The sequence below is a fragment of the Symphodus melops genome (genome assembly GCF_947650265.1).
Source record: "Symphodus melops genome assembly, contig: scaffold_241, whole genome shotgun sequence".
Lineage (NCBI taxonomy): Eukaryota > Metazoa > Chordata > Actinopteri > Labriformes > Labridae > Symphodus > Symphodus melops.
The window spans coordinates 10,001-32,500 of NW_027636598.1; the positions used below are offsets into that span (position 1 = coordinate 10,001).

The 22,500-nt window shown below is 48.4% G+C and overlaps 4 protein-coding genes across 6 annotated transcripts in view; 2 read left to right on the forward strand and 2 right to left on the reverse strand.

Annotated features, from left to right (window-relative positions):
• Positions 1 to 8,946, reverse strand: part of LOC306819312 (SH3 domain-binding protein 5-like) — a 17,965-nt gene extending 9,019 nt beyond the window's left edge. Inside the window, 5 exon segments of the mRNA XM_079373087.1 lie at positions 468 to 598; positions 861 to 1,025; positions 4,073 to 4,201; positions 7,999 to 8,061; positions 8,560 to 8,946. Of these exon segments, the coding sequence (XP_079229213.1) occupies positions 468 to 598; positions 861 to 1,025; positions 4,073 to 4,201; positions 7,999 to 8,061; positions 8,560 to 8,637 (566 nt within the window). The 5' untranslated portion in view covers positions 8,638 to 8,946.
• Positions 8,947 to 13,125: 4,179 nt separating this feature from the next.
• On the forward strand, positions 13,126 to 14,821 carry LOC306819310 (uncharacterized protein). Its single transcript, XM_079373084.1, has 3 exons — positions 13,126 to 13,341; positions 14,247 to 14,576; positions 14,726 to 14,821. The coding sequence occupies exons 1-3, from the start codon at positions 13,278 to 13,280 to the stop codon at positions 14,728 to 14,730; spliced, it is 399 nt and encodes a 132-aa protein (XP_079229210.1). The 5' UTR covers positions 13,126 to 13,277; the 3' UTR covers positions 14,731 to 14,821.
• Positions 14,822 to 15,686: 865 nt separating this feature from the next.
• mettl6 (methyltransferase 6, methylcytidine) lies at positions 15,687 to 18,690 on the reverse strand. Of its 2 annotated transcripts, XM_079373085.1 has the most exons (5): positions 18,220 to 18,690; positions 17,467 to 17,601; positions 17,169 to 17,339; positions 16,461 to 16,602; positions 15,687 to 16,068 (listed from the first exon to the last, which is right to left on the reverse strand). In XM_079373085.1, the coding sequence occupies exons 1-5, from the start codon at positions 18,520 to 18,522 to the stop codon at positions 15,914 to 15,916; spliced, it is 906 nt and encodes a 301-aa protein (XP_079229211.1). In that variant the 5' UTR covers positions 18,523 to 18,690; the 3' UTR covers positions 15,687 to 15,913. The 2 variants fall into 2 exon arrangements, with proteins under 2 accessions (XP_079229211.1, XP_079229212.1); XM_079373086.1 differs by lacking the exon at positions 17,169 to 17,339.
• A 384-nt stretch (positions 18,691 to 19,074) lies between these two features.
• The window catches only part of eaf1 (ELL associated factor 1), a 7,652-nt gene continuing 4,226 nt past the window's right edge, over positions 19,075 to 22,500 (forward strand). For both annotated transcript variants that reach the window (XM_079373082.1, XM_079373083.1), the window contains exons 1-3: positions 19,075 to 19,338; positions 21,272 to 21,366; positions 21,667 to 21,803. In XM_079373082.1, coding sequence (XP_079229208.1) covers positions 19,242 to 19,338; positions 21,272 to 21,366; positions 21,667 to 21,803 — 329 coding nt within the window. In that variant the 5' untranslated portion in view covers positions 19,075 to 19,241. The remainder of the gene's footprint in view (positions 19,339 to 21,271; positions 21,367 to 21,666; positions 21,804 to 22,500) is intronic.

The following is a 22,500-nucleotide window of genomic DNA, read 5'->3' on the forward strand; positions in this document are numbered from 1 at the left end:
GAACACCAGCAGGAAGCTGGGACTGGTCCCAGTGACTCAAGGTTTCAGACAGGAAGTGTGTGTCACCAGGTGATCTCCTTTCTGTCACACACAGGAAACATCAAAGGAAATCCCTTCTGGGACTGGGCTCGGACTTGGACTTGGACTTGGACTTGTTGACTGTTTAACAGGAGACTAGGCTTGGACTTGGACTTGTTGACTGTTTAACAGGGGACCTGGCTTGGACTTGGACTTGTTGACTGTTGAACAGGGGACTAGGCTTGGACTTGGACTTGTTGACTGTTTAACAGGAGACTAGGCTTGGACTTGGACTTGTTGACTGTTTAACAGGAGACTAGGCTTGGACTTGGACTTGTTGACTGTTTAACAGGAGACTAGGCTTGGACTTGGACTTGTTGACTGTTTAACAGGGGACCTGGCTTGGACTTGGACTTGTTGACTGTTGAACAGGGGACTTGGGTGCTTACTTGGACTTGCTGATGGTGCGTTTCAGTTTCTTCTCCAGCTGCTTCATGCGACTGATTGCTGCAGTGTATTTGGCCGCCGTCTCTTTGTGCACCAGCTCGCTTCTCGTCTTGGTGTGCTCCGCCTCCATCACCTGCAACAGCCAATCAGAGCTCAATGTCAGCCATAAACTGAGGGACATTTCTTAAATATGTTCCAATTTGACAGCACGTCTTGAGTTTTATTACACAGTTCGTATGAATAAATACAAACAGGGTTGAAGAGGAGAAAGGTAGGAAAAGAAGAACACTGAAATGAGGAGGAGAGAGGAAGAAACCGGAAACAGAAGAAAAAGAAGAAGCAGAAATAATGATATCCCGTTTATGGATCAGCTCCGCCCCTCTCCCACTCCTCACCCGCTGGGTGGCGTGGTTCAGCATCTCCTGCCAGGCGGAGTCAAACTGCCGGTTGTCCTCCTCCAGGAGTCTCTGCTCGGCTAAGGAGATGGTCTCCTTGGCCGCCCGCAGGACTTCGGTGGCTCTCTGGAAGTCCTGCGTGGCCTTCTGGGCCTCCAGCTGAGCCTGATGGACAAACAGATGAGAGACGAGTTTGTCATTAAGAATGTTTTATCAGTAAAGCAGCTCAAAGCTCCTCTAGCTCTGTATTAAACAGAGATGGTCTTGTAGTTCTCCTGTGATCTTGTAGTTCTCTGTGATCTTGTAGTTCTCTGTGATCTTGTAATTCTCCTGTGATCTTGTAGTTCTCTGTGATCTTGTAATTCTCCTGTGATCTTGTAGTTCTTCCTGTGATCTTGTAGTTCTCTGTGATCTTGTAGTTCTTCCTGTGATCTTGTAGTTCTTTCTGTGATCTTGTAGTTCTCTGTGATCTTGTAATTCTCCTGTGATCTTGTAATTCTCCTGTGATCTTGTAGTTCTTCCTGTGATCTTGTAGTTCTCTGTGATCTTGTAGTTCTTTCTGTGATCTTGTAGTTCTTTCTGTGATCTTGTAGTTCTCTGTGATCTTGTAGTTCTTCCTGTGATCTTGTAGTTCTTCCTGTGATCTTGTAGTTCTCTGTGATCTTGTAGTTCTCTGTGATCTTGTAGTTCTTCCTGTGATCTTGTAGTTCTCTGTGATCTTGTAGTTCTCCTGTGATCTTGTAGTTCTTCCTGTGATCTTGTAGTTCTTTCTGTGATCTTGTAGTTCTTCCTGTGATCTTGTAGTTCTTCCTGTGATCTTGTAGTTCTTCCTGTGATCTTGTAGTTCTTTCTGTGATCTTTTAGTTCTTCCTGTGATCTTGTAGTTCTCTGTGATCTTGTAGTTCTTCCTGTGATCTTGTAGTTCTTTCTGTGATCTTTTAGTTCTTCCTGTGATCTTGTAGTTCTCTGTGATCTTGTAGTTCTTCCTGTGATCTTGTAGTTCTTCCTGTGATCTTGTAGTTCTTCCTGTGATCTTGTAGTTCTTCCTGTGATCTTGTAGTTCTTTCTGTGATCTTTTAGTTCTTCCTGTGATCTTGTAGGTCTCCTGTGATCTTGTAGGTCTCCCGTGATCTTGTAGTTCTTTCTGTGATCTTGTAGTTCTTCCTGTGATCTTGTAGTTCTTCCTGTGATCTTGTAGTTCTTCCTGTGATCTTGTAGTTCTTTCTGTGATCTTGTAGTTCTTCCTGTGATCTTGTAGGTCTCCCGTGATCTTGTAGTTCTTCCTGTGATCTTGTAGTTCTTCCTGTGATCTTGTAGTTCTTTCTGTGATCTTGTAGTTCTTCCTGTGATCTTGTAGGTCTCATGTGATCTTGTAGTTCTTTCTGTGATCTTGTAGTTCCCTGTGATCTTGTAGTTCTTCCTGTGATCTTGTAGGTCTCATGTGATCTTGTAGTTCTTTCTGTGATCTTGTAGTTCCCTGTGATCTTGTAGTTCTTCCTGTGATCTTGTAGGTCTCATGTGATCTTGTAGTTCTTCCTGTGATCTTGTAGTTCTCTGTGATCTTGTAGTTCTTCCTGTGATCTTGTAGGTCTCCTGTGATCTTGTAGGTCTCCTGTGATCTTGTAGGTCTCCTGTGATCTTGTAGTTCTTTCTGTGATCTTGTAGTTCTTTCTGTGATCTTGTAGTTCTTCCTGTGATCTTGTAGTTCTTCTTATGGCTGTGCTCATGCTACAGAAAATGGTGCTGACAGTACCTTACCTGAGAGGAAACAGGAAGCATGTTCTTTTCACACTCCATAATAAAACATTTTAGAGGAAGTGTATTAAAAGAGGAACAACTCATACTGAATGACGCTTGGTGTATTGCACAGAGCACCACGGTACAGAACACAGAAAGACGAGGAACAGCTACGATCATCTGGCGAAGCATTTTAAAGATGTCAGAGGTTTCAGAGCTGGACTCGACAAACCAGGAGAAATAAATGAAACTAAGCAAACTAAAAGCTCACTGAATATTAAATCACAAGATGATGTCTCTGACCCACTTTGACTGTACAAACAATGTTCTCTCCTCACTGTAGCTGTGAGGAGGAGGTCAATCAGACCCCTGGAAACAACCTTTTTTATATCACTGGGTGTCAATGGCTGACTTCCTGTCGCCTGCTTCGAGCAGGACGACGCCCACATGCTCAGAATAGTTTCCAAAATCTCTTTCAGCAATTTGAGTCCACACATGATTGTGGTCTCTCGCTGTGGACCTCCAGTGTGCGGGCGCTCTGACATCACCACACGCTCGTTGTAATCTCATTAGAGACACTCGTCATCATCACGCCAGCACAGCACGAAACAAACAACCTCGGCCTTGTTGTTGTTGTCATGTGATTGGTTCTTAATGCAGACTGAAGCACATGCTAACTGAGATCTTCACAGCGTCCACTGTTTACTTCACAGAGTGTCTAACGTGGCGGCCTGTGACATCATCTAACTTTGTCCATTTGTTTACTGAAGTGCTGTAACGAAGCTCGTCTGTCTGTCTGTCTGTCTGTATGAAGCACAGTTTACCAGAATGTTCACCAGGTGGAGAGACACGGCGTGCTCTGATCGGGCGTCCTCGTCTGCAGGTCACATGGAAATAAAAACAGAGCGCTGCCCTCGATCAGCTCGATCTTTAAACGTTTTAGAATTGAACCAGCAACCAGAAGGAAACACGACATCAGCGCAACATGCCGAGTCATCAATCAACATACAGAAGGAAACCTCCAGCCAATCACAGAGCTGTGTGTCAGAGTGGCTCCACCCACAAGGCTGTCTCTATTTATCACCGTCGACCACATGAGCAGCGACCTGCACACACCCTGACGGAGCGGGGGGAGAAATTCGGGGTTAAGTGTCTTGCCTAAGGACACATTGGACATCGCACTCGCAGGAGCTGGGGATCGAACCTTCCAGTTTGAGAGGCGACAACTATACCCACTGAGCCACAGCCGCGACTACCAGCGAGAACAGCAACGTCAAAACTAACACACACACACACACACACACACACACACACACACACACACACACACACGAGGAGTGTGTGCTCAGGATAGATTATGTCCCGTTCGTAGAAGAGATTATTAACTAACGCTAGGATCCATGTTGTGGCGTTGACCCCAGTAACCCCAGTAACCCCAGTAACCCCAGTAACCCGTTGAGGCCGTTTGGACTGACCTGTCGGGCCAGCCGGCGAGCCTCCCAGTAAGGCTTGGACTCATCCACAGCTTTGCCCATCTTCTTCACCAGTTCATCCAGTTTCACCGTAGCTTCGACCAGAACCGAGCGGAACTTCTGCCTCGCATCCTGAAAAACAAGAAGGACGGAGAAAAGGTCAGCTGGACTGAATCAAGACCACGAGCCCTCTCCACTCTGACCTTAATATCTGTCAACTCTTTCTGTAACCTTTGACCTTTATCTTACAAGGTCAAAGCTGGACTGCTTCCTCTGCACATCTCTGAAGAAGTCAAAAGTTAGAAATCAGAGATTCAAACCACACAGAAGAAGGACTTCATGATGAACCTCAACCTATAATTATGATAAAAAAACACCTCGAGGCACCCACCCTGTTCCTAACTCCTAATCCCTAACACCTAACCCCTGTTCCTAACTCCTAATCCCTAACACCTAACCCCTGTTCCTAACTCCTAATCCCTAACACCTAACCCCTGTTCCTAACTCCTAATCCCTAACACCTAACCCCTGTTCCTAACTCCTAATCCCTAACACCTAATCCCTGTTCCTAACTCCTAATCCCTAACACCTAATCCCTGTTCCTAACTCCTAATCCCTAACACCTAATCCCTGTTCCTAACTCCTAATCCCTAACACCTAACCCCTGTTCCTAACTCCTAATCCCTAACACCTAACCCCTGTTCCTAACTCCTAATCCCTAACACCTAACCCCTGTTCCTAACTCCTAATCCCTAACACCTAACCCCTGTTCCTAACTCCTAATCCCTAACACCTAACCCCTGTTCCTAACTCCTAATCCCTAACACCTAACCCCTGTTCCTAACTCCTAATCCCTAACACCTAATCCCTGTTCCTAACTCCTAATCCCTGTTCCTAACTCCTAATCCCTAACACCTAACCGCTGTTCCTAACTCCTAATCCCTAACTCCTAATCCCTAACACCTAACCCCTGTTCCTAACTCCTAATCCCTAACACCTAACTCCTAATCCCTAACACCTAACTCCTAATCCCTAACACCTAACTCCTAATCCCTAACACCTAACCCCTGTTCCTAACTCCTAATCCCTAACACCTAACCGCTGTTCCTAACTCCTAATCCCTAACTCCTAATCCCTAACACCTAACCCCTGTTCCTAACTCCTAATCCCTAACACCTAACCCCTGTTCCTAACTCCTAATCCCTAACACCTAACCCCTGTTCCTAACTCCTAATCCCTAACACCTAACCCCTGTTCCTAACTCCTAATCCCTAACACCTAACCCCTGTTCCTAACTCCTAATCCCTAACACCTAACTCCTAATCCCTAACACCTAACTCCTGTTCCTAACTCCTACCCCCTAACCCCTCTGTCCACCACAGCCTGGCAGAAAGGCTCTGTTTGTTTGTTTGTTTGTTTGTTTGTTTGTTTGTTTGTTTGTTTGTTTGTCGGCTCGAGTCAAAGGAGGATTTCTGTGACTAAAGCGTTCGGCTCCGACACGCCAGCTCCGCCACGCCAGCTCCGCCACGCCAGCTCCGCCACGCCAGCTCCGCCCTTTTATTAGAATCAAGAAGAAAAACACGTCGCAGGTTTCACAGATGTTCACGGAGAAAGTCTCTGATTAGGTCAGTGATGATGTTTGTCATTCTCACGGGGTCAACCTGAGGTCGCTACAGAAAGCAGCAGGTTGACTAGAGCACGGAGAGGGTATCATATAGAACTTCAATCAACAACTGGCTCTGTGTCAATCATTTCTCTGCAGCATCATAACCATCAACGAAGACGTGCAACGTCACCGCCATTCTTACATGATGTAGTCAGAGTGGCGTGGCTTTAAGGAAGCGAAACACAGACGTTATCAGGGCTGTGAACTTCCTCTTCTGTATTACATGGAAGTGAAGATGTCACGCTGAAGGGGAAGAGAGAACGTGGGTGGTATTTCAGTTTGTCCAATCAGCTTCTGATCGGCCTCAGACTTTAAAGGTCGACACTTAACTTCCCCGAAGAATACGTGATGATGTCACAGGATCCTCTCTCTCTCCACGTCCTTTAAAGTGCAGAGCTGGAGGAGCTGTGATGATCACCCTGACCTCTGACCTTCAGACGGCTCAGTGAAGGTCATGATGGCAGACTGAGTGAGCAGCTTGACAGGTAAACATAGTGAACGTGTCTTTGAGGAGATCCTTGAAGATCAACACGGCCTCGTCTGTCAAACTCCAGGAAACTGAAAGATGTGTGCGTGAGCTTCAGACACGCTGACGGCCCGCCGTGAACAGAAGACGTCTTTGTCCCACAAGAAGACAACTTGATGCTGTTTGGAGCCTCAAAGAACCCCTAACGTCGTCACACTACGCCACTCGATGCTCCTGTATCCAGAGCGAGCGTCGCAGTCTGTCTCCGGAGCGTGCCAGCAGCGCCGCTGCGCTCCATGTTGTCGATTTCTGATGGAGCGCTGCAGGCACGCATCACGCTGGACAGATGAGGACCACGTGGACAGGAAGGTGGACAAGATACGCACAGAGCGTCCGGTCAACTTCAAAATAAAAGACAATAACCTGACTCCTGAAACAGGACACATGTGAGATCATCTTTACGTTTCCTCTGACACGATGGAAACCATTAAAACCACTACAGAACTGGGATCAGAGGACTGGTTTCATCTGAAGCTGTGTTTTTTTAAAATGTGACCACAGATATAAACAGGAAGCATGTGATCAAACTGAGCCAATCAAACCCTTGGTCCTCTGCTCTTTATCAGGGTCTAAATCCCGCCTCTCTTAAATGAAGAACCTGACGAGCACACGCTGGACTTTGTCCTCTGTAAAGTTTCCTGCTGACTAAAGAGGCCACAGCGTGCTGCGACTTCAGCTCTCCTCACAGGATCAGCCTGCATGTTTTTATGTCAAAGACGTGACATGTGACACGTGACATGTGACACGTGACCCGGCCGAGAGCTCGACGTCAGCTGCTTTAAACACACACACACCTGCACACAGGTAACCTGCACACAGGTAACCTGCACACAGGTGACCTGCACACAGGTGACCTGCACACAGGTGACCTGCACACGGGTAACCTGCACACAGGTGACCTGCACACAGGTGACCTGCACACAGGTAACTGCACACAGGTGACCAGCACACAGGTAACCTGCACACAGGTAACCTGCACACAGGTGACCTGCACACAGGTAACTGCACACAGGTGACCTGCACACAGGTAACCTGCACACAGGTGACCTGCACACAGGTAACTGCACACAGGTAACTGCACACAGGTGACCTGCACACAGGTAACCTGCACACAGGTGACCTGCACACAGGTAACCTGCACACAGGTGACCTGCACACAGGTAACCTGCACACAGGTAACCTGCAAACAGGTAACCTGCACACAGGTGACCTGCACACAGGTAACCTGCACACAGGTAACCTGCACACAGGTGACCTGCACACAGGTAACCTGCACACAGGTAACCTGCAAACAGGTAACCTGCACACAGGTGACCTGCACACAGGTAACCTGCACACAGGTAACCTGCACACAGGTGACCTGCACACAGGTAACTGCACACAGGTAACCTGCACACAGGTGACCTGCACACAGGTAACCTGCACACAGGTAACCTGCACACAGGTAACCTGCACACAGGTAACCTGCACACAGGTAACCTGCACACAGGTGACCTGCACACAGGTGACCTGCACACAGGTAACCTGCACACAGGTGACCTGCACACAGGTGACCTGCACACAGGTGACCTGCACACAGGTAACCTGCACACAGGTGACCTGCACACAGGTGACCTGCACACAGGTGACCTGCACACAGGTAACTGCACACAGGTAACTGCACACAGGTGACCTGCACACAGGTAACTGCACACAGGTGACCTGCACACAGGTAACTGCACACGGGGAGACACTGACCTCGAGCTCCGTCTCACATCTGTTGATGTCGTCGGTGGACTGGTTGAGTTTCTCCAGCTCCCCCTGGAAGATAGAGAAGAAGGACATGTTTATCGTTACCATGGAAACAGCAGATGTTACACCTGCATGAAAAGGTGAGCTGTGTAGATGATACTCAGATCCATCAGCTAGTTCCCATCCCAGGACACTGGAAGGTCACCGGTTCAAGTCCTAAAGTCTTAAAGTTGGTCTGTTAGCTGGAAGGGTGCCAGGTTAGCTCCTGCAGATGCAGATGTGCCCTTGAGCAAGGCACCCCTCTCACCGCCCCCCCTCACTCTGACATCACGTCCAGCCTGTCTCTGTGACCCAGAACTGCCCCTGTAAAAGGTTTCCGTCACAGCCTGCTTGATTGAACAGCTCTGATTCATCTCAGTCTGCTGTGATGAACCTGGACCAGCTCGTTTCTCCTCAGATCAGCGATACAAACAGACGGATATTATTAGAACTAGAATAAGAGGCAGCATCACAGCGGGTTTCATGGACCCACATGAAGCCGGATCAATGAGACTGAAGGTGACTCACCTGGATTCGGGGGTCCACCTCCTCGTCCTCGTACTCGGTGTCGTCGTCGGACCTGCTCTCTCTCTCTGAGCGGTCCATGGTGCAGGTGAAGGACAGATGAGACAAACAAAGAGTCACGTTAACGCCGATTTAACAGGACTCTGAGGGAGCGCACGCGCATCTGGATCCACGAGCCGTGTCAACGTCCCCAGCTCGGATGTAACGGATTAAACGGAGAAGAAGAAGAAGAACATCCTAGAAGCCAGCGGGAGCCGAGCAGCGTGTGTCTCCGCTCAGCTCTCCCTCCTCACTGAACGCGATGCTCAGATGACCGGATCTGTGCTGGGTCCGGGAACGCCTCCTCCCGTTCATGTATGAGGGGTGAACGATGCCTGCCTACTGACATTTATTAAAGGAGCCCTTCAAGACATCCACTAAAATACAGAAAAGAAAATAATGCTCTTTGCTGCTCTACTTGATTGTTTGGTTATATTTACGTTTCCCTGAAAATGGTCGTTAAAGTCTTATAATTTAAACAAGTCGTCTCCATGAGAGTTTCTGTTCCTGGAAACCTCCTCAGATATCGATGTTCTGTTAGAGTTCATCACACCATGAAGATCTGATTAAGGTCATTTGAAGGTCATTTATAACGGGTCAGCAGCACTGTATCATATTTAAAGCCAGGCAGATAGATAATGTAGATTTCATTTGTGTGTATGCACGTGTTGTTCCTCCTCTGAAGGTGGCTGCTGCTGGGCTTCAAGTGATGCTTTACGTTTGTTTGAGATCCTGAGTTGTGACCATCTGGAGCTCATCGCCCAACGAGTAGAGCGAGCCCGTTATCGCGTGTCAGGGAAAAACAAGAATGAGGTTGGTCGGTCATTGGAGATTTTATGTGTTTTATTTATTGAAGCTGATTCTGTGATCTAATCATTACAGAGAGCTGCCCCCTAGTGTTTAAAATGAGTACTGCAGTCTAAACTCTAATCATCACAGAGAGCTGCCCCCTAGTGTTTAAAATGAGTACTGCAGTCTAAACTCTAATCATTACAGAGAGCTGCCCCCTAGTGTTTAAAATGAGTACTGCAGTCTAAACTCTAATCATCACAGAGAGCTGTCTCCCCCCCTCCTCTCACACAGGTCAGCATGTGGTGGACACTGTAGCTTCAGTGTTTAGCCAGCTCTGCATGTGGTGGACACTGTAGCTTCAGTGTTTAGCCAGCTGTGCATGTGGTGGACACTGTAGCTTCAGTGTTTAGCCAGCTCTGCATGTGGTGGACACTGTAGCTTCAGTGTTTAGCCAGCTCTGCATGTGGTGCACAATGTATCTTCAGTGTTTAGCCAGCTCTGCATGTGGTGGACACTGTAGCTTCAGTGTTTAGCCAGCGCTGCATGTGGTGGACACTGTAGCTTCAGTGTTTAGCCAGCTCTGCATGTGGTGGACACTGTAGCTTCAGTGTTTAGCCAGCTCTGCATGTGGTGGACACTGTAGCTTCAGTGTTTAGCCAGCTCTGCATGTGGTGCACACTGTAGCTTCAGTGTTTAGCCAGCTCTGCATGTGGTGGACACTGTAGCTTCAGTGTTTAGCCAGCTCTGCATGTGGTGGACACTGTAGCTTCAGTGTTTAGCCAGCTCTGCATGTGGTGGACACTGTAGCTTCAGTGTTTAGCCAGCTCTGCATGTGGTGGACACTGTAGCTTCAGTGTTTAGCCAGCTCTGCATGTGGTGGACACTGTAGCTTCAGTGTTTAGCCAGCTCTGCATGTGGTGGACACTGTAGCTTCAGTGTTTAGCCAGCTCTGCATGTGGTGCACACTGTAGCTTCAGTGTTTAGCCAGCTCTGCATGTGGTGGACACTGTAGCTTCAGTGTTTAGCCAGCTGTGCATGGGTCTGTCATCAGACTAAAGAGACAAATCAGTCAACCTGAGGGAGAGGACGGATTCTACTTCAAAACAATGTGATGACCTTCAACAAACCGCTTTAATATGTGAATCTTTCTCCCGTGAAGGCGGCTCAAAAGTGTCCGAACATCAAACTGAGGTCAAACATTCACAGACGGAGAGTTTCTGGTATCATAAGATATCAGCCATGACAGCTTCTGTTTTCATTCCTCCTGTTCCCTGGAGGAGAACATAGGAGGAGTGAAGGGGGGCGGAGCTTTACGTTACGCAGGTAAGTGTCCCTTTACATCAGGACCCTCAGAGAGGAACTCCTCAGACGGAGAAAACCTTCAATCAGCACAGCATCAAAGTAAAAGTTATTCAGAAGTGAAAAGCTGTTTGTTGATGCTGTGAGGACATTTAAAGGATCCTGCTGTCCTCGCTGACGGAGTCATAAAGAGTCAGCATGTTTATCACAACAACAGGAAACTTCACATCACTGACAAAGAGGAAGGAACACACTGCAGAGTCCTTGAAATGCCCTGACCACGGCCTGTGTGTGTGTGTGTGTGTGTGTCTCTCCTCCTCCTCTCACACACACGGTGAGATCCCCCCTGGATCCCCCTCCTGGATCATGCCCCTGGATCCCCCTCCTGGATCATGCTCCTGGATCACCCTCCAGGATCCCCCTCCTGGATCACCCTCCTGGATCCCCCTCCAGGATCCTCCTCCTGGATCACCCTCCTGGATCATGCCCCTGGATCCCCCTCCTGGATCCCCTTCCTGGACCTCCCTCCTGGATCCCCCTCCTGGATCCCCCTCCAGGATCCCCCTCCAGGATCCTCCTCCTGGATCCCCTTCCTGGACCTCCCTCCTGGATCCCCCTCCTGGATCCCCCTCCTGGATCACCCTCCAGGATCCCCCTCCTGGATCCCCCTCCTGGATCACCCTCCTGTAACACCCTCCTGGATCCCCCTCCTGGATCACCCTCCTGTAACACCCTCCTGGATCACCCTCCTGGACCCCCCTCCTGGATCCCCCTCCAGGACCCCCCTCCTGGATCCCCCTCCTGGATCCCCCTCCTGGATCCCCCTCCTGGATCGTGTCCGTCTTGTAGACTTTTAGCTGATGCTCTGCAACACGCCGTCTTACTCGGACAGTCTCTGCAGACTAACTGAATTATATGGAGACAAAGGGCTCTTCTTCTGCCGTCAACACGACCTCTGTCTGCAGCGTTCCACGCCTCTCTCTGTCTGCAGCGTTCCACGCCTCTCTCTGTCAGCACGTTCCACGCCTCTCTCTGTCAGCACGTTCCACGCCTCTCTTTGTCAGCACGTTCCACGCCTCTCTCTGTCAGCACGTTCCACGCCTCTCTCTGTCAGCACGTTCCACGCCTCTCTTTGTCAGCACGTTCCTCGCCTCTCTTTGTCAGCACGTTCCTCGCCTCTCTTTGTCAGCACGTTCCACGCCTCTCTCTGTCAGCACGTTCCACGCCTCTCTCTGTCAGCACGTTCCACGCCTCTCTTTGTCAGCACGTTCCTCGCCTCTCTTTGTCAGCACGTTCCACGCCTCTCTTTGTCAGCACGTTCCACGCCTCTCTCTGTCAGCACGTTCCACGCCTCTCTCTGTCAGCACGTTCCACGCCTCTCTTTGTCAGCACGTTCCACGCCTCTCTTTGTCAGCACGTTCCACGCCTCTCTTTGTCAGCACGTTCCTCGCCTCTCTTTGTCAGCACGTTCCACGCCTCTCTCTGTCAGCACGTTCCTCGCCGTTCCATCAGCTGACGCTCCGAGACAAAGGTGACAAAGTGACCACGAGAGTGTCGGTCACAGACGCCATGATCAGAGGAAACATGAGTCTGACCGACGAGCTGCAGACTCCCTCATGATGACAAAACACACACACACACACACACACACACACACACACACACACACACAGACATAGACACACACACACACACACACACACAGACACACACACACACAAACACAGACACACACACACACACACACACACACAGACACACACACACACACACAGACACAGACCCACTCACACACCCACACACACACACACACACACACACACACACACACACACAGACATAGACACACACAGACATAGACACACCCCACAGACACACACACACACACACACACACACACACACAGACACACACACACACACACACACAGACACACACACACAGACACACACACACACACACACACACAGACACACACAGACATAGACACACCCCACAGACACACACACACACACACACACACACACACAGACACACACAGACACACACACACACACACACAGACACACACACACACACACACACACACACACAGACACACACAGACACACACACACACACACACAGACACACACACACACACACACACACACACACACACACAGACACAGACACACACACACACAGACACAGACACACACACACACAGACACACACACACACACAGACACAGACACACACACACACACACACACACACACACACACACACAGACACACACACACACAGACACACACACACACACACACACACAGACACACACACACACACACACACAGACACACACACACACACACACACACACACACACACACACACACACACACAGGTGTGATGGAAAGTCAAGGTGTCAGATGTGTGAAGTGTTTGTTGGTGTGAAGTGTTTGTTGGTCAGAGGAAATGGAAACTGGCTCCTCCCCCTCACAGCTCAGCCGACCACAGCGAGCTGAAGCTGCGTCTCAGCGTCTTTTCTCTCATTCAGGACTGAAGCAGCCGTCCCCTCCGTCCTCCCGTCTCTCTGCGTCTACACCATGACTCGCTTTGCTGGATTAGTGCTGCTGTCGGCCATCTTGTGCGTCTCGTCTGCAGAGAAAGGTTAGTACACACACGAGGAGTTTCTCAGAGTCAGCCTTCATCATCTTCAGTTTAATGTCACTTCCTGATGTTTGGTGCACACATGGAGTCAGACTGACGATGTCAGACTGTGACCCTGTGATGTCAGACTGTGACTCTGTGTGATGTCAGACTGTGACTCTGTGATGTCAGACTGTGACTCTGTGATGTCAGACTGTGACTCTGTGTGATGTCAGACTGTGACTCTGTGTGATGTCAGACTGTGACTCTGTGTGATGTCAGACTGTGACTCTGTGATGTCAGACTGTGACTCTGTGATGTCAGACTGTGTGATGTCAGACTGTGACTCTGTGTGATGTCAGACTGTGACTCTGTGTGATGTCAGACTGTGACTCTGTGTGATGTCAGACTGTGACTCTGTGTGATGTCAGACTGTGACTCTGTGATGTCAGACTGTGACTCTGTGATGTCAGACTGTGACTCTGTGTGATGTCAGACTGTGACTCTGTGATGTCAGACTGTGACTCTGTGTGATGTCAGACTGTGACTCTGTGATGTCAGACTGTGACTCTGTGATGTCAGACTGTGACTCTGTGTGATGTCAGACTGTGACTCTGTGATGTCAGACTGTGACTCTGTGATGTCAGACTGTGACTCTGTGATGTCAGACTGTGACTCTGTGATGTCAGACTGTGACTCTGTGTGATGTCAGACTGTGACTCTGTGATGTCAGACTGTGACTCTGTGATGTCAGACTGTGACTCTGTGTGATGTCAGACTGTGACTCTGTGATGTCAGACTGTGACTCTGTGATGTCAGACTGTGACTCTGTGTGATGTCAGACTGTGACCCTGTGATGTCAGACTGTGACTCTGTGTGATGTCAGACTGTGACTCTGTGTTATTGTTCTTTGTTTTGTCCTTCAGACACCTTGGAGCTCCGTTACCCGCGTGCCAATCTGACTCTTCCCAGAGGCTCCTCCGTCAAACTGTCCTGCAACGCCATCTACAACTTCAAAGTGTGCGGCATGCTCCACGCCGTCTGGCAGCTGGAGAACATGCAGTTGACGGAGCCCGGCAAGTACTTCACCACGGTGAACGAGACGCAGTTTGACGGCGGCGTCATGAGACGCAGGCAGGTGGTGACAGAGATCCTGGATCTGACAGCCGAGGACGGCGGGCGATATCAGTGCATGGCTGAATGTAAAGAGAGTCACGACGCCGCAGTGGGACGGATCATCAAGATCGAGGTTAAAGGTACGTTTCAGAACGAGAGGAGCCCGCCATCAGAGCCCGCCGTCAGAGCCCGCCGTCAGAGCCCGCCGTCAGAGCCCGCCGTCAGAGCGTGGTTCACTCTCTGTCAGGAAGACTTATCAAACATTCAAACATGTTTCTCTGTCTTTCAGGCTGATCGTCTGCCGGACGGCGAGGCGTTACACGTGTGGTCAGAGCGCCTGGCTCTACTTCCTGTGTGTGTTGAACAAATAAAAGATTTCATAGAGCCTGTTTGTCGTCTGTGCTGATCACCGCAGGCTTCACTCGTCTGCACGCTATTTCAACATGACCTTTTAGCGGGGGGCGTAACCACACGACAGGAAACAGGAAGCTGCAGCAGCTCCAAGTCAATCATTTCATGTGTGTGTGTGTGTGTGTGTGTGTGTGTCTGTGTGTGTGTCTGTGTGTGTGTGTGTGTCTGTCTCTGTGTGTGTGTGTGTCTGTGTGCGTGTCTCTGTGTGTGTGTCTGTGTGTGTGTGTGTGTGTGTGTTCGTGTGTGTGTCTCTGTGTGTGTGCGTCTCTGTGTGTGTGTCTCTGTGTGTGTGTCTCTGTGTGTGTGTGTGTGTGTGTCTGTGTGTGTCTCTGTGTGTGTGTGTGTGTGTGTGTGTGTTCGTGTGTGTGTCTGTGTGTGTGTGTGTCTCTGTGTGTGTGTGTGTGTGTGTCTCTGTGTGTGTGTGTGTGTGTGTCTGTGTGTGTGTGTTTGTGTGTGTGTGTGTGTGTGTGTGTGTCTTTGTGTGTGTGTCTCTGTGTGTGTGCGTCTCTCTGTGTGTGTGTGTGTGTGTGTGTGTGTGTGTGTGTGTGTCTTTGTGTGTGTGTCTCTGTGTGTGTGCGTCTCTGTGTCTGTGTGTGTGTGTGTGTGTTCGTGTGTGTGTCTCTGTGTGTGTGCGTCTCTGTGTGTGTGTGTGTCTCTGTGTGTGTGTGTCTCTGTGTGTGTGTCTCTGTGTGTGTGTGTGTGTGTGTGTGTCTCTGTGTGTGTGTGTCTGTGTGTGTCTCTGTGTGTGTGTGTGTGTGTGTGTTCGTGTGTGTGTCTGTGTGTGTGTGTGTCTCTGTGTGTGTGTGTGTGTGTGTAGCCTGTTTGTAAACTGAGGACTCTTCTTCATGTGTTGGTTTGTGTCGTCCAATCAGAACGTTGCTGGTCTCTTTATTATTTAAGAAAAGAAGCGGTGACAGGTTAACCCTTCGTTTACTAACTTCAAACTTTCTGCGTGTGAAATAAAAAAGTCAGACTTGTGGAGCGAGTGGTAAACACAAACAGCGGCGTGCGTTTCAGCGTTTCCTGTCCATCAGACGTTTCACTCTTGAGTCATGGCGAGGTGACATCAGGAGCTCTGTGATTGGCTGGCTTTGGTGAACTTGCTCTGTAGGAACACGCGGGGGACGCACAGCCCCTCCTTCTTGTTGACCGTCTCTCTCAGGACGTAGTCGTTAGCGACACAGTGAAAGCCCGCCTCCTTGAAGAGCGCCGCCAGAAACTCTGAAAAGAAGAGCGAGCAGACAACGTTTGAGACGAGAGCCGACCAGGAGGTCGCTGTTTGTGACATCATCTGATCCAAACGCTGCCTCCGACTCGTCTTGTGACCTTTGACCTCACTGACCTTTAGATTCATCACTGTGACCTTTGACCTCACTGACCTTTAGACTAGTCACTGTGTGACCTTTGACCCCACTGACCTTTAGACAAGTCACTGTGTGACCTTTGACCTCACTGGCCTTTAGACTAGTCACTGTGTGACCTTTGACCTCACTGACCTTTAGACTAGTCACTGTGTGACCTTTGACCTCACTGACCTTTAGACAAGTCACTGTGTGACCTTTGACCTCACTGACCTTTAGACTAGTCACTGTGTGACCTTTGACCTCACTGACCTTTAGAAAAGAAGAAGGAGCGGGTTCCATCCTGGCGGACGTACAGATTCTCCCCCAGCTTGCTTCCTGCTTTGAAGCGCAGCATGGCGTAGTCGTTCAGCCCGTAGTCTCTGAACAGGACGACGCCGCCGGGCTTCAGCACCTAGAAGGAAACAGGAAAGATTACAGCATGCTGGGCGACCACGATAGGACCCACGCACAAACGCACGGCTGCGAGTACTTCCCAGCAGTCGTTCAGAGCGCCGTGCGTGACACCAGAGACCAGACCACAGTCCCAATCCTCCGGGATTTCAAAGGGACCGCGTTCAGAGATCTGCTGGTCTGGACTGAGATGTTGCACAGAAAGGAAGTCAGGTAAAGAGGGAGCCAACCAATCAGAACACTGTGCTGCTTTCGAGCGGCGGCCAACAGAGGGACGCAGGTCACTTGCAGGTCACTGTGGTGATTACCAGGTCTGTGATAAAAACCAAAAGCATCAAGACTTCCAGAGCGAGTCTCCGAAGTCCAAACTGCCTGCACGTCAAACACGACTAGCTGAAACTTATCTGCCCAGATTCTCAAAAACATGTTGAGTGATCTCCTCGTCAAAGAGAACATCTACGTTGGACCTCGAGAGAAGCACGAAGTCTCAGCAGCAACATTTCAAACACAAAGAGCGATGGCGTGTACGCGTGGCGTGGCGTGTATGCGTGGCGTGTCAGCTCTCACCCTGCTGATGTTCTGCACGGCCAGCTTCATCTTCTCAGGATGGACGGCCGACAGGACGAAGACGAGAGTGACCACGTCCACGCCGCCCTCCGGCACGTTCTCCCTCAGGTCATCTGTGGTCAAGTCACAGTGGAAGACTGAGCAGCGCTCGGGCCGGTACACCGGGTTCTTCTGTTAACACAAAGCATGTACGCGTGTTCTGATTGGACCATTAGAGCCGCTCTGGGAAATGTTCCTCTTCAGGTCTCAGACAGCGTACGAAGGCCGGCCCGTGATTGGATGACAGAAGACGTCTTACTTTGACAAACTCGACCGCTCGTGGGGAGAAGTCACAGGCGTAAACGAAGATGTTGAGGTCGTCCTCCAGCAGAGGGAAGAGACAGTTTCCAACGCCACATCCGGCTTCCAGCAGCACGAGCGTCTGAGACTCCACCTGCAAACAGAGAGAGACGTAAACACAGACTCACCTGTCTGTCTCTCCTCACCTGTCTGTCTGTCCTCACCTGTCTGACTCTCCTCACCTGTCTGTCTCTCCTCACCTGTCTGTCTCTCCTCACCTGTCTGACTCTCCTCACCTGTCCTCACCTGTCTGTCTCTCCTCACCTGTCTGTCTCTCCTCACCTGTCCTCACCTGTCTGACTCTCCTCACCTGTCTGTCTCTCCTCACCTGTCCTCACCTGTCTGACTCTCCTCACCTGTCTGTCTCTCCTCACCTGTCCTCACCTGTCTGTCTCTCCTCACCTGTCTGTCTCTCCTCACCTGTCCTCACCTGTCTGACTCTCCTCACCTGTCTGACTCTCCTCACCTATCTGACTGTCTTCACCTGTCTGTCTCTCCTCACCTGTCCTCACCTGTCTGTCTCTCCTCACCTGTCTGACTGTCTTCACCTGTCTGTCTCTCCTCACCTGTCTGTCTCTCCTCACCTGTCCGTCTCTCCTCACCTGTCTGTCTCTCCTCACCTGTCTTCACCTGTCTGTCTCTCCTCACCTGTCCTCACCTGTCTGTCTCTCCTCACCTGTCTGTCTCTCCTCACCTGTCCGTCTCTCCTCACCTGTCTGCACGACCTCAGTTCTTCAAACTCTCTGCTGGTCCAGTGTCGGTCCTTGAAGAACTTTGTTGTGTTCCTCTTGTAGAATAAGTCCCAGTTCTTCTGAGCCTCTTTCTCCAGCTTCAGCTGTTTGAACCCGGAAACCAGTCTGTCCGGGTCCTCCGGGGCCAGACCTGTGGGGGGGTCGGTCTGTCCGGGGACACAGAGAGGAGACGGTCCGCCTGGTGGTCCCTCTTCTTCTTTTTCTTCTTCGTGAGATGTTAAACGAGCAGAAGCAGGGAAGCTGTGGTTTCCGGTCTGCGCCATGGACCTTGAAGCAGCCTTCAGTCCGTCGGGTCATTAAAGGAGAACTTCTATTTATTTATAATACTTATAATTTAATTATTCATCTTCTAAAATAAACAAACACCAAGCCGCATTGGCGACGATCTGTTCCGTCACTCAAATCCTTCCGTGTAACACCATGACGTCGCGTTCAGGTGACGTCGAGATAATCGGAGAAAAAGGTTTCTTCATTTCAAAGATAAAAAATAAAGAAAAACAAAGATGTAACATTAAGATATAACGGAGCTGTACAGGTTTACAGTTTTGTATGGAGAATGTAAACATGAAAACATTTAGAAATACAAGTTAAAAACGTTATTTTGTTCTTATAAATCAAATTAATAAAACTAAAAACACTCACTGTGCTTTGCAGCAGAAATTAGAAGATAAACACATGCACAGGTTGTTGTTATTGTTATTATTATTATTATTATTTAGTTTATAGCTTTAACATTCTTTATTTATTAATTTGAGCTTCCGGTTAGTATTTTAAAACAGTAGGGCTTCTTGTGGCGTTTGACTGTCGGACCGGAACCGGAAGAGGCGTTGCGTAGTGACGTCAGGGATGTTTTGCTAAGGATTAGCCCCTGCGGGCTAACTTTGTTTATATGTTGACGTCTCTTCTTCTTCGGCTGTTTCTGAAAGTGTGCAGACTTTTATCATCCGAACATAAATGTGACTTAACGGACCGGAAGTGAGCCATGAACGGAAACCCGCTGCTGGACAAGGAGGAGCACGTGCTAAAGCTCGGAGGAAGCTTCGAGAAGAATCCCAGATCTTCTTTTCACACCATCAGATGTGAGTGTGCGTGTGTGTGTGTGTGTGTGTGTTGACGATGATTATCAGACAACAACAACAACAACAACAACCTGAGGAGGTCGTGACGTCATGTGTAAACAGATGTTCAACAACAACCTGAGGAGGTCGTGACGTCATGTGTAAACAGATGTTCAACAACAACCTGAGGAGGTCGTGACGTCATGTGTAAACAGATGTTCAACAACAACCTGAGGAGGTCGTGACGTCATGTGTTCGTTTCTCTACATGTGTCTTGAGTGTTTGACTTTAAATTATTTGAAATGTTTTTAAACTTCTTTGACCTGACAGCACTTTATAAATAAAATGATCATTATTATTATTATTATGATGATTATATGATTATTTTTATGATATTTGTTAATATTGTGATGATGATGATTATTATTTATTTATGATTAATATAAATAAATAATAATAATTATTTTTATTATGATTATTGTCGTTATTATTGTTGTTATTATTAATATGATTATTGTTATTATGATTATTGTTATTATTATTAATATGATTATTGCTATTATGATTGTTATTATTAATTATATGATTATTTATATATATATATATATTTTTTTAATATACTTTATTAATCCCGCGAGGGGAAATTCGGTTTTCACTCTGCATTAATGGAGAGGTCTCAGAGTGAGGGGGCTGCCCACAGCGGGCGCAGTTTTGGGGTTCGGTGCCTTGCTCAGGGGCACCTCGGCAGTGCTCTGGAAATGGATTGGCACCTCTCCAGTTACCAGACCAGTTTCCGGACCGTGCCGGGACTTGAACCGGCGACCTTCCGGTTCCCAACCCAAGTCCCTTCCCATATGATTATTATCAAGATGATTATTGTTATTATGATTATTATTATCAATATAATAATAATAATTATTATAATATGATTATTGTTATTATTATTTTTACAATTATTATGATTATAAAAATAATAGTTATAAATATTATGATTATAAAATATAAAATTATTATATTATGATTATTATTGTAATTTCTATCATTATTATGATTATTGTTATTAGATAGATTCTTTTTTGTTCTTTTTTATTATTAGTATTAGGATCATTATAATTTTTATTATTAGGTGGGGGGTCCTTGCCCCAGGTGGAGGAGTTTAAGTATCTCGGGGTCTTGTTCACGAGTGGGGGGAAGATGGAGCGTGAGATCGACAGACGGATCGGTGCGGCGTCTGCAGTCATGCGGTCGCTGTATCGGTCCGTCGTGTCTTTTCGCGAATCCAAAAGGCGAAGCTCTGAATTTACTGGTCGATCTTCGTTCCTCCCCTCACCTATGGTCATGAGCTCTGGGTCATGACAGACAGAACGAGATCCCGGACACAAGCGGCTGAAATGGGCTTCCTCCGTAGGGTGGCTGGGCGCACCCTTAGAGATAGGGGGAGGAGCTCGGAGTAGAGCCGTTACTCCTCCACATCGAGAGGAGTCAGCTGAGGTGGTTCGGGCATCTGGTCCGGATGCCCCCTGGACGCCTCCTTAGGGAGGTGTTCCGGGCATGTCCCTCCGGGAGGAGGCCTCAGGGTCGACCCAGGACACGCTGGAGAGACTGTCTCTCGGCTGGCCTGGGAACACCTCGGGGTCCCCCGTGACCCGACCCGGATAAGCGGGAGAAAACGGATGGATGGATTATTATTAGCACAAATGTCTTCACCAAGTCTCCGACCTGCATCTGGAGGGACGATGTGGCGTTACCATTATTTACTCCAGACTGTTCAAGAACAGTCAGGAGATAAAAGATGGACAACAACAGGAAGGATGGTACTTGTAGTCATTATGAGAAGTCAGAGTGTTTGTGACCCGTCAGACTCTTCAAACAGATGAATCCTGAAATGTGAAACTTTAATACTTGCTTCATTTCAGCTCTGAGTCTCCTTAATAAAATAAACTTCTCCACCCAGATGACTTCAAACCGGCGTCCATCGACACGAGCTGCGAGGGAGAGCTGCAGGTCGGGAAAGGAGACGAAGTCACCATCACGTTACCTCACATTCCAGTAAGACCGCCTCATCAACGTCGCCCAAGATTTACCTGAAATCATTTTCGATCTGTTTTCAAGCCGTCACCTGTCAGACATTAACTGAGATTATTAACTTGTACTGACCCTTTACTCCCTGCTGTATCTAACTTTAACTTTGTACTAACACTCTTGACGCTTATTCTTCTTTGACTCTTATCTTAGTTGAATGTTTTTGTACAGTTGCACTGTCGTTCATTTGCTGCTCTGTGTGCCCTTGAATTGCCCCCCGGAGACAAATAAAGTTTTTTGAATTGAGATGATTGGTCGTCCCTGCAGGGCTCCACGCCACCCATGACCGTGTTCAAAGGGAACAAGCGTCCATACCAGAAGGACTGCGTGCTCATCATTAACCACGACACGGGCGAGTTCGTCCTGGAAAAGCTGAGCAGCAGCATCCAAGTCAAGAAGACGAGGTGAGGTCACTGGCTCCCTCTGCTGGACACACTGCGTTACTGCACCACTCACCCAGATACTTCAGAGGGTACGTTCGGATTGTCTCTCCTCTCTACTTTCACTATCCACTTTACCTAAGGAAAGGTGTTAGGACACTTCATAAAGGACTTAGTGAAAGGTGTTAGACTTCATAAAGGACTTAGTGAAAGGTGTTAGACTTCATAAAGGACTTAGTGAAAGGTGCTAGACTTCATAAAGGACTTAGTGAAAGGTGTTAGACTTCATAAAGGACTTAGTGAAAGGTGTTAGACTTCATAAAGGACTTAGTGAAAGGTGTTAGACTTCATAAAGGACTTAGTGAAAGGTGTTAGACTTCATAAAGGACTTAGTGAAAGGTGTTAGACTTCATAAAGGACTTAGTGAAAGGTGTTAGACTTCATAAAGGACTTAGTGAAAGGTGTTAGACTTCATAAAGGACTTAGTGAAAGGTGTTAGACTACATAAAGGACTTAGTGAAAGGTGTTAGACTTCATAAAGGACTTAGTGAAAGGTGTTAGGAGACTTCATAAAGGACTTAGTGAAAGGTGTTAGACTTCATAAAGGACTTAGTGAAAGGTGTTAGACTTCATAAAGGACTTAGTGAAAGGTGTTAGACTTCATAAAGGACTTAGTGAAAGGTGTTAGACTTCATAAAGGACTTAGTGAAAGGTGTTAGGA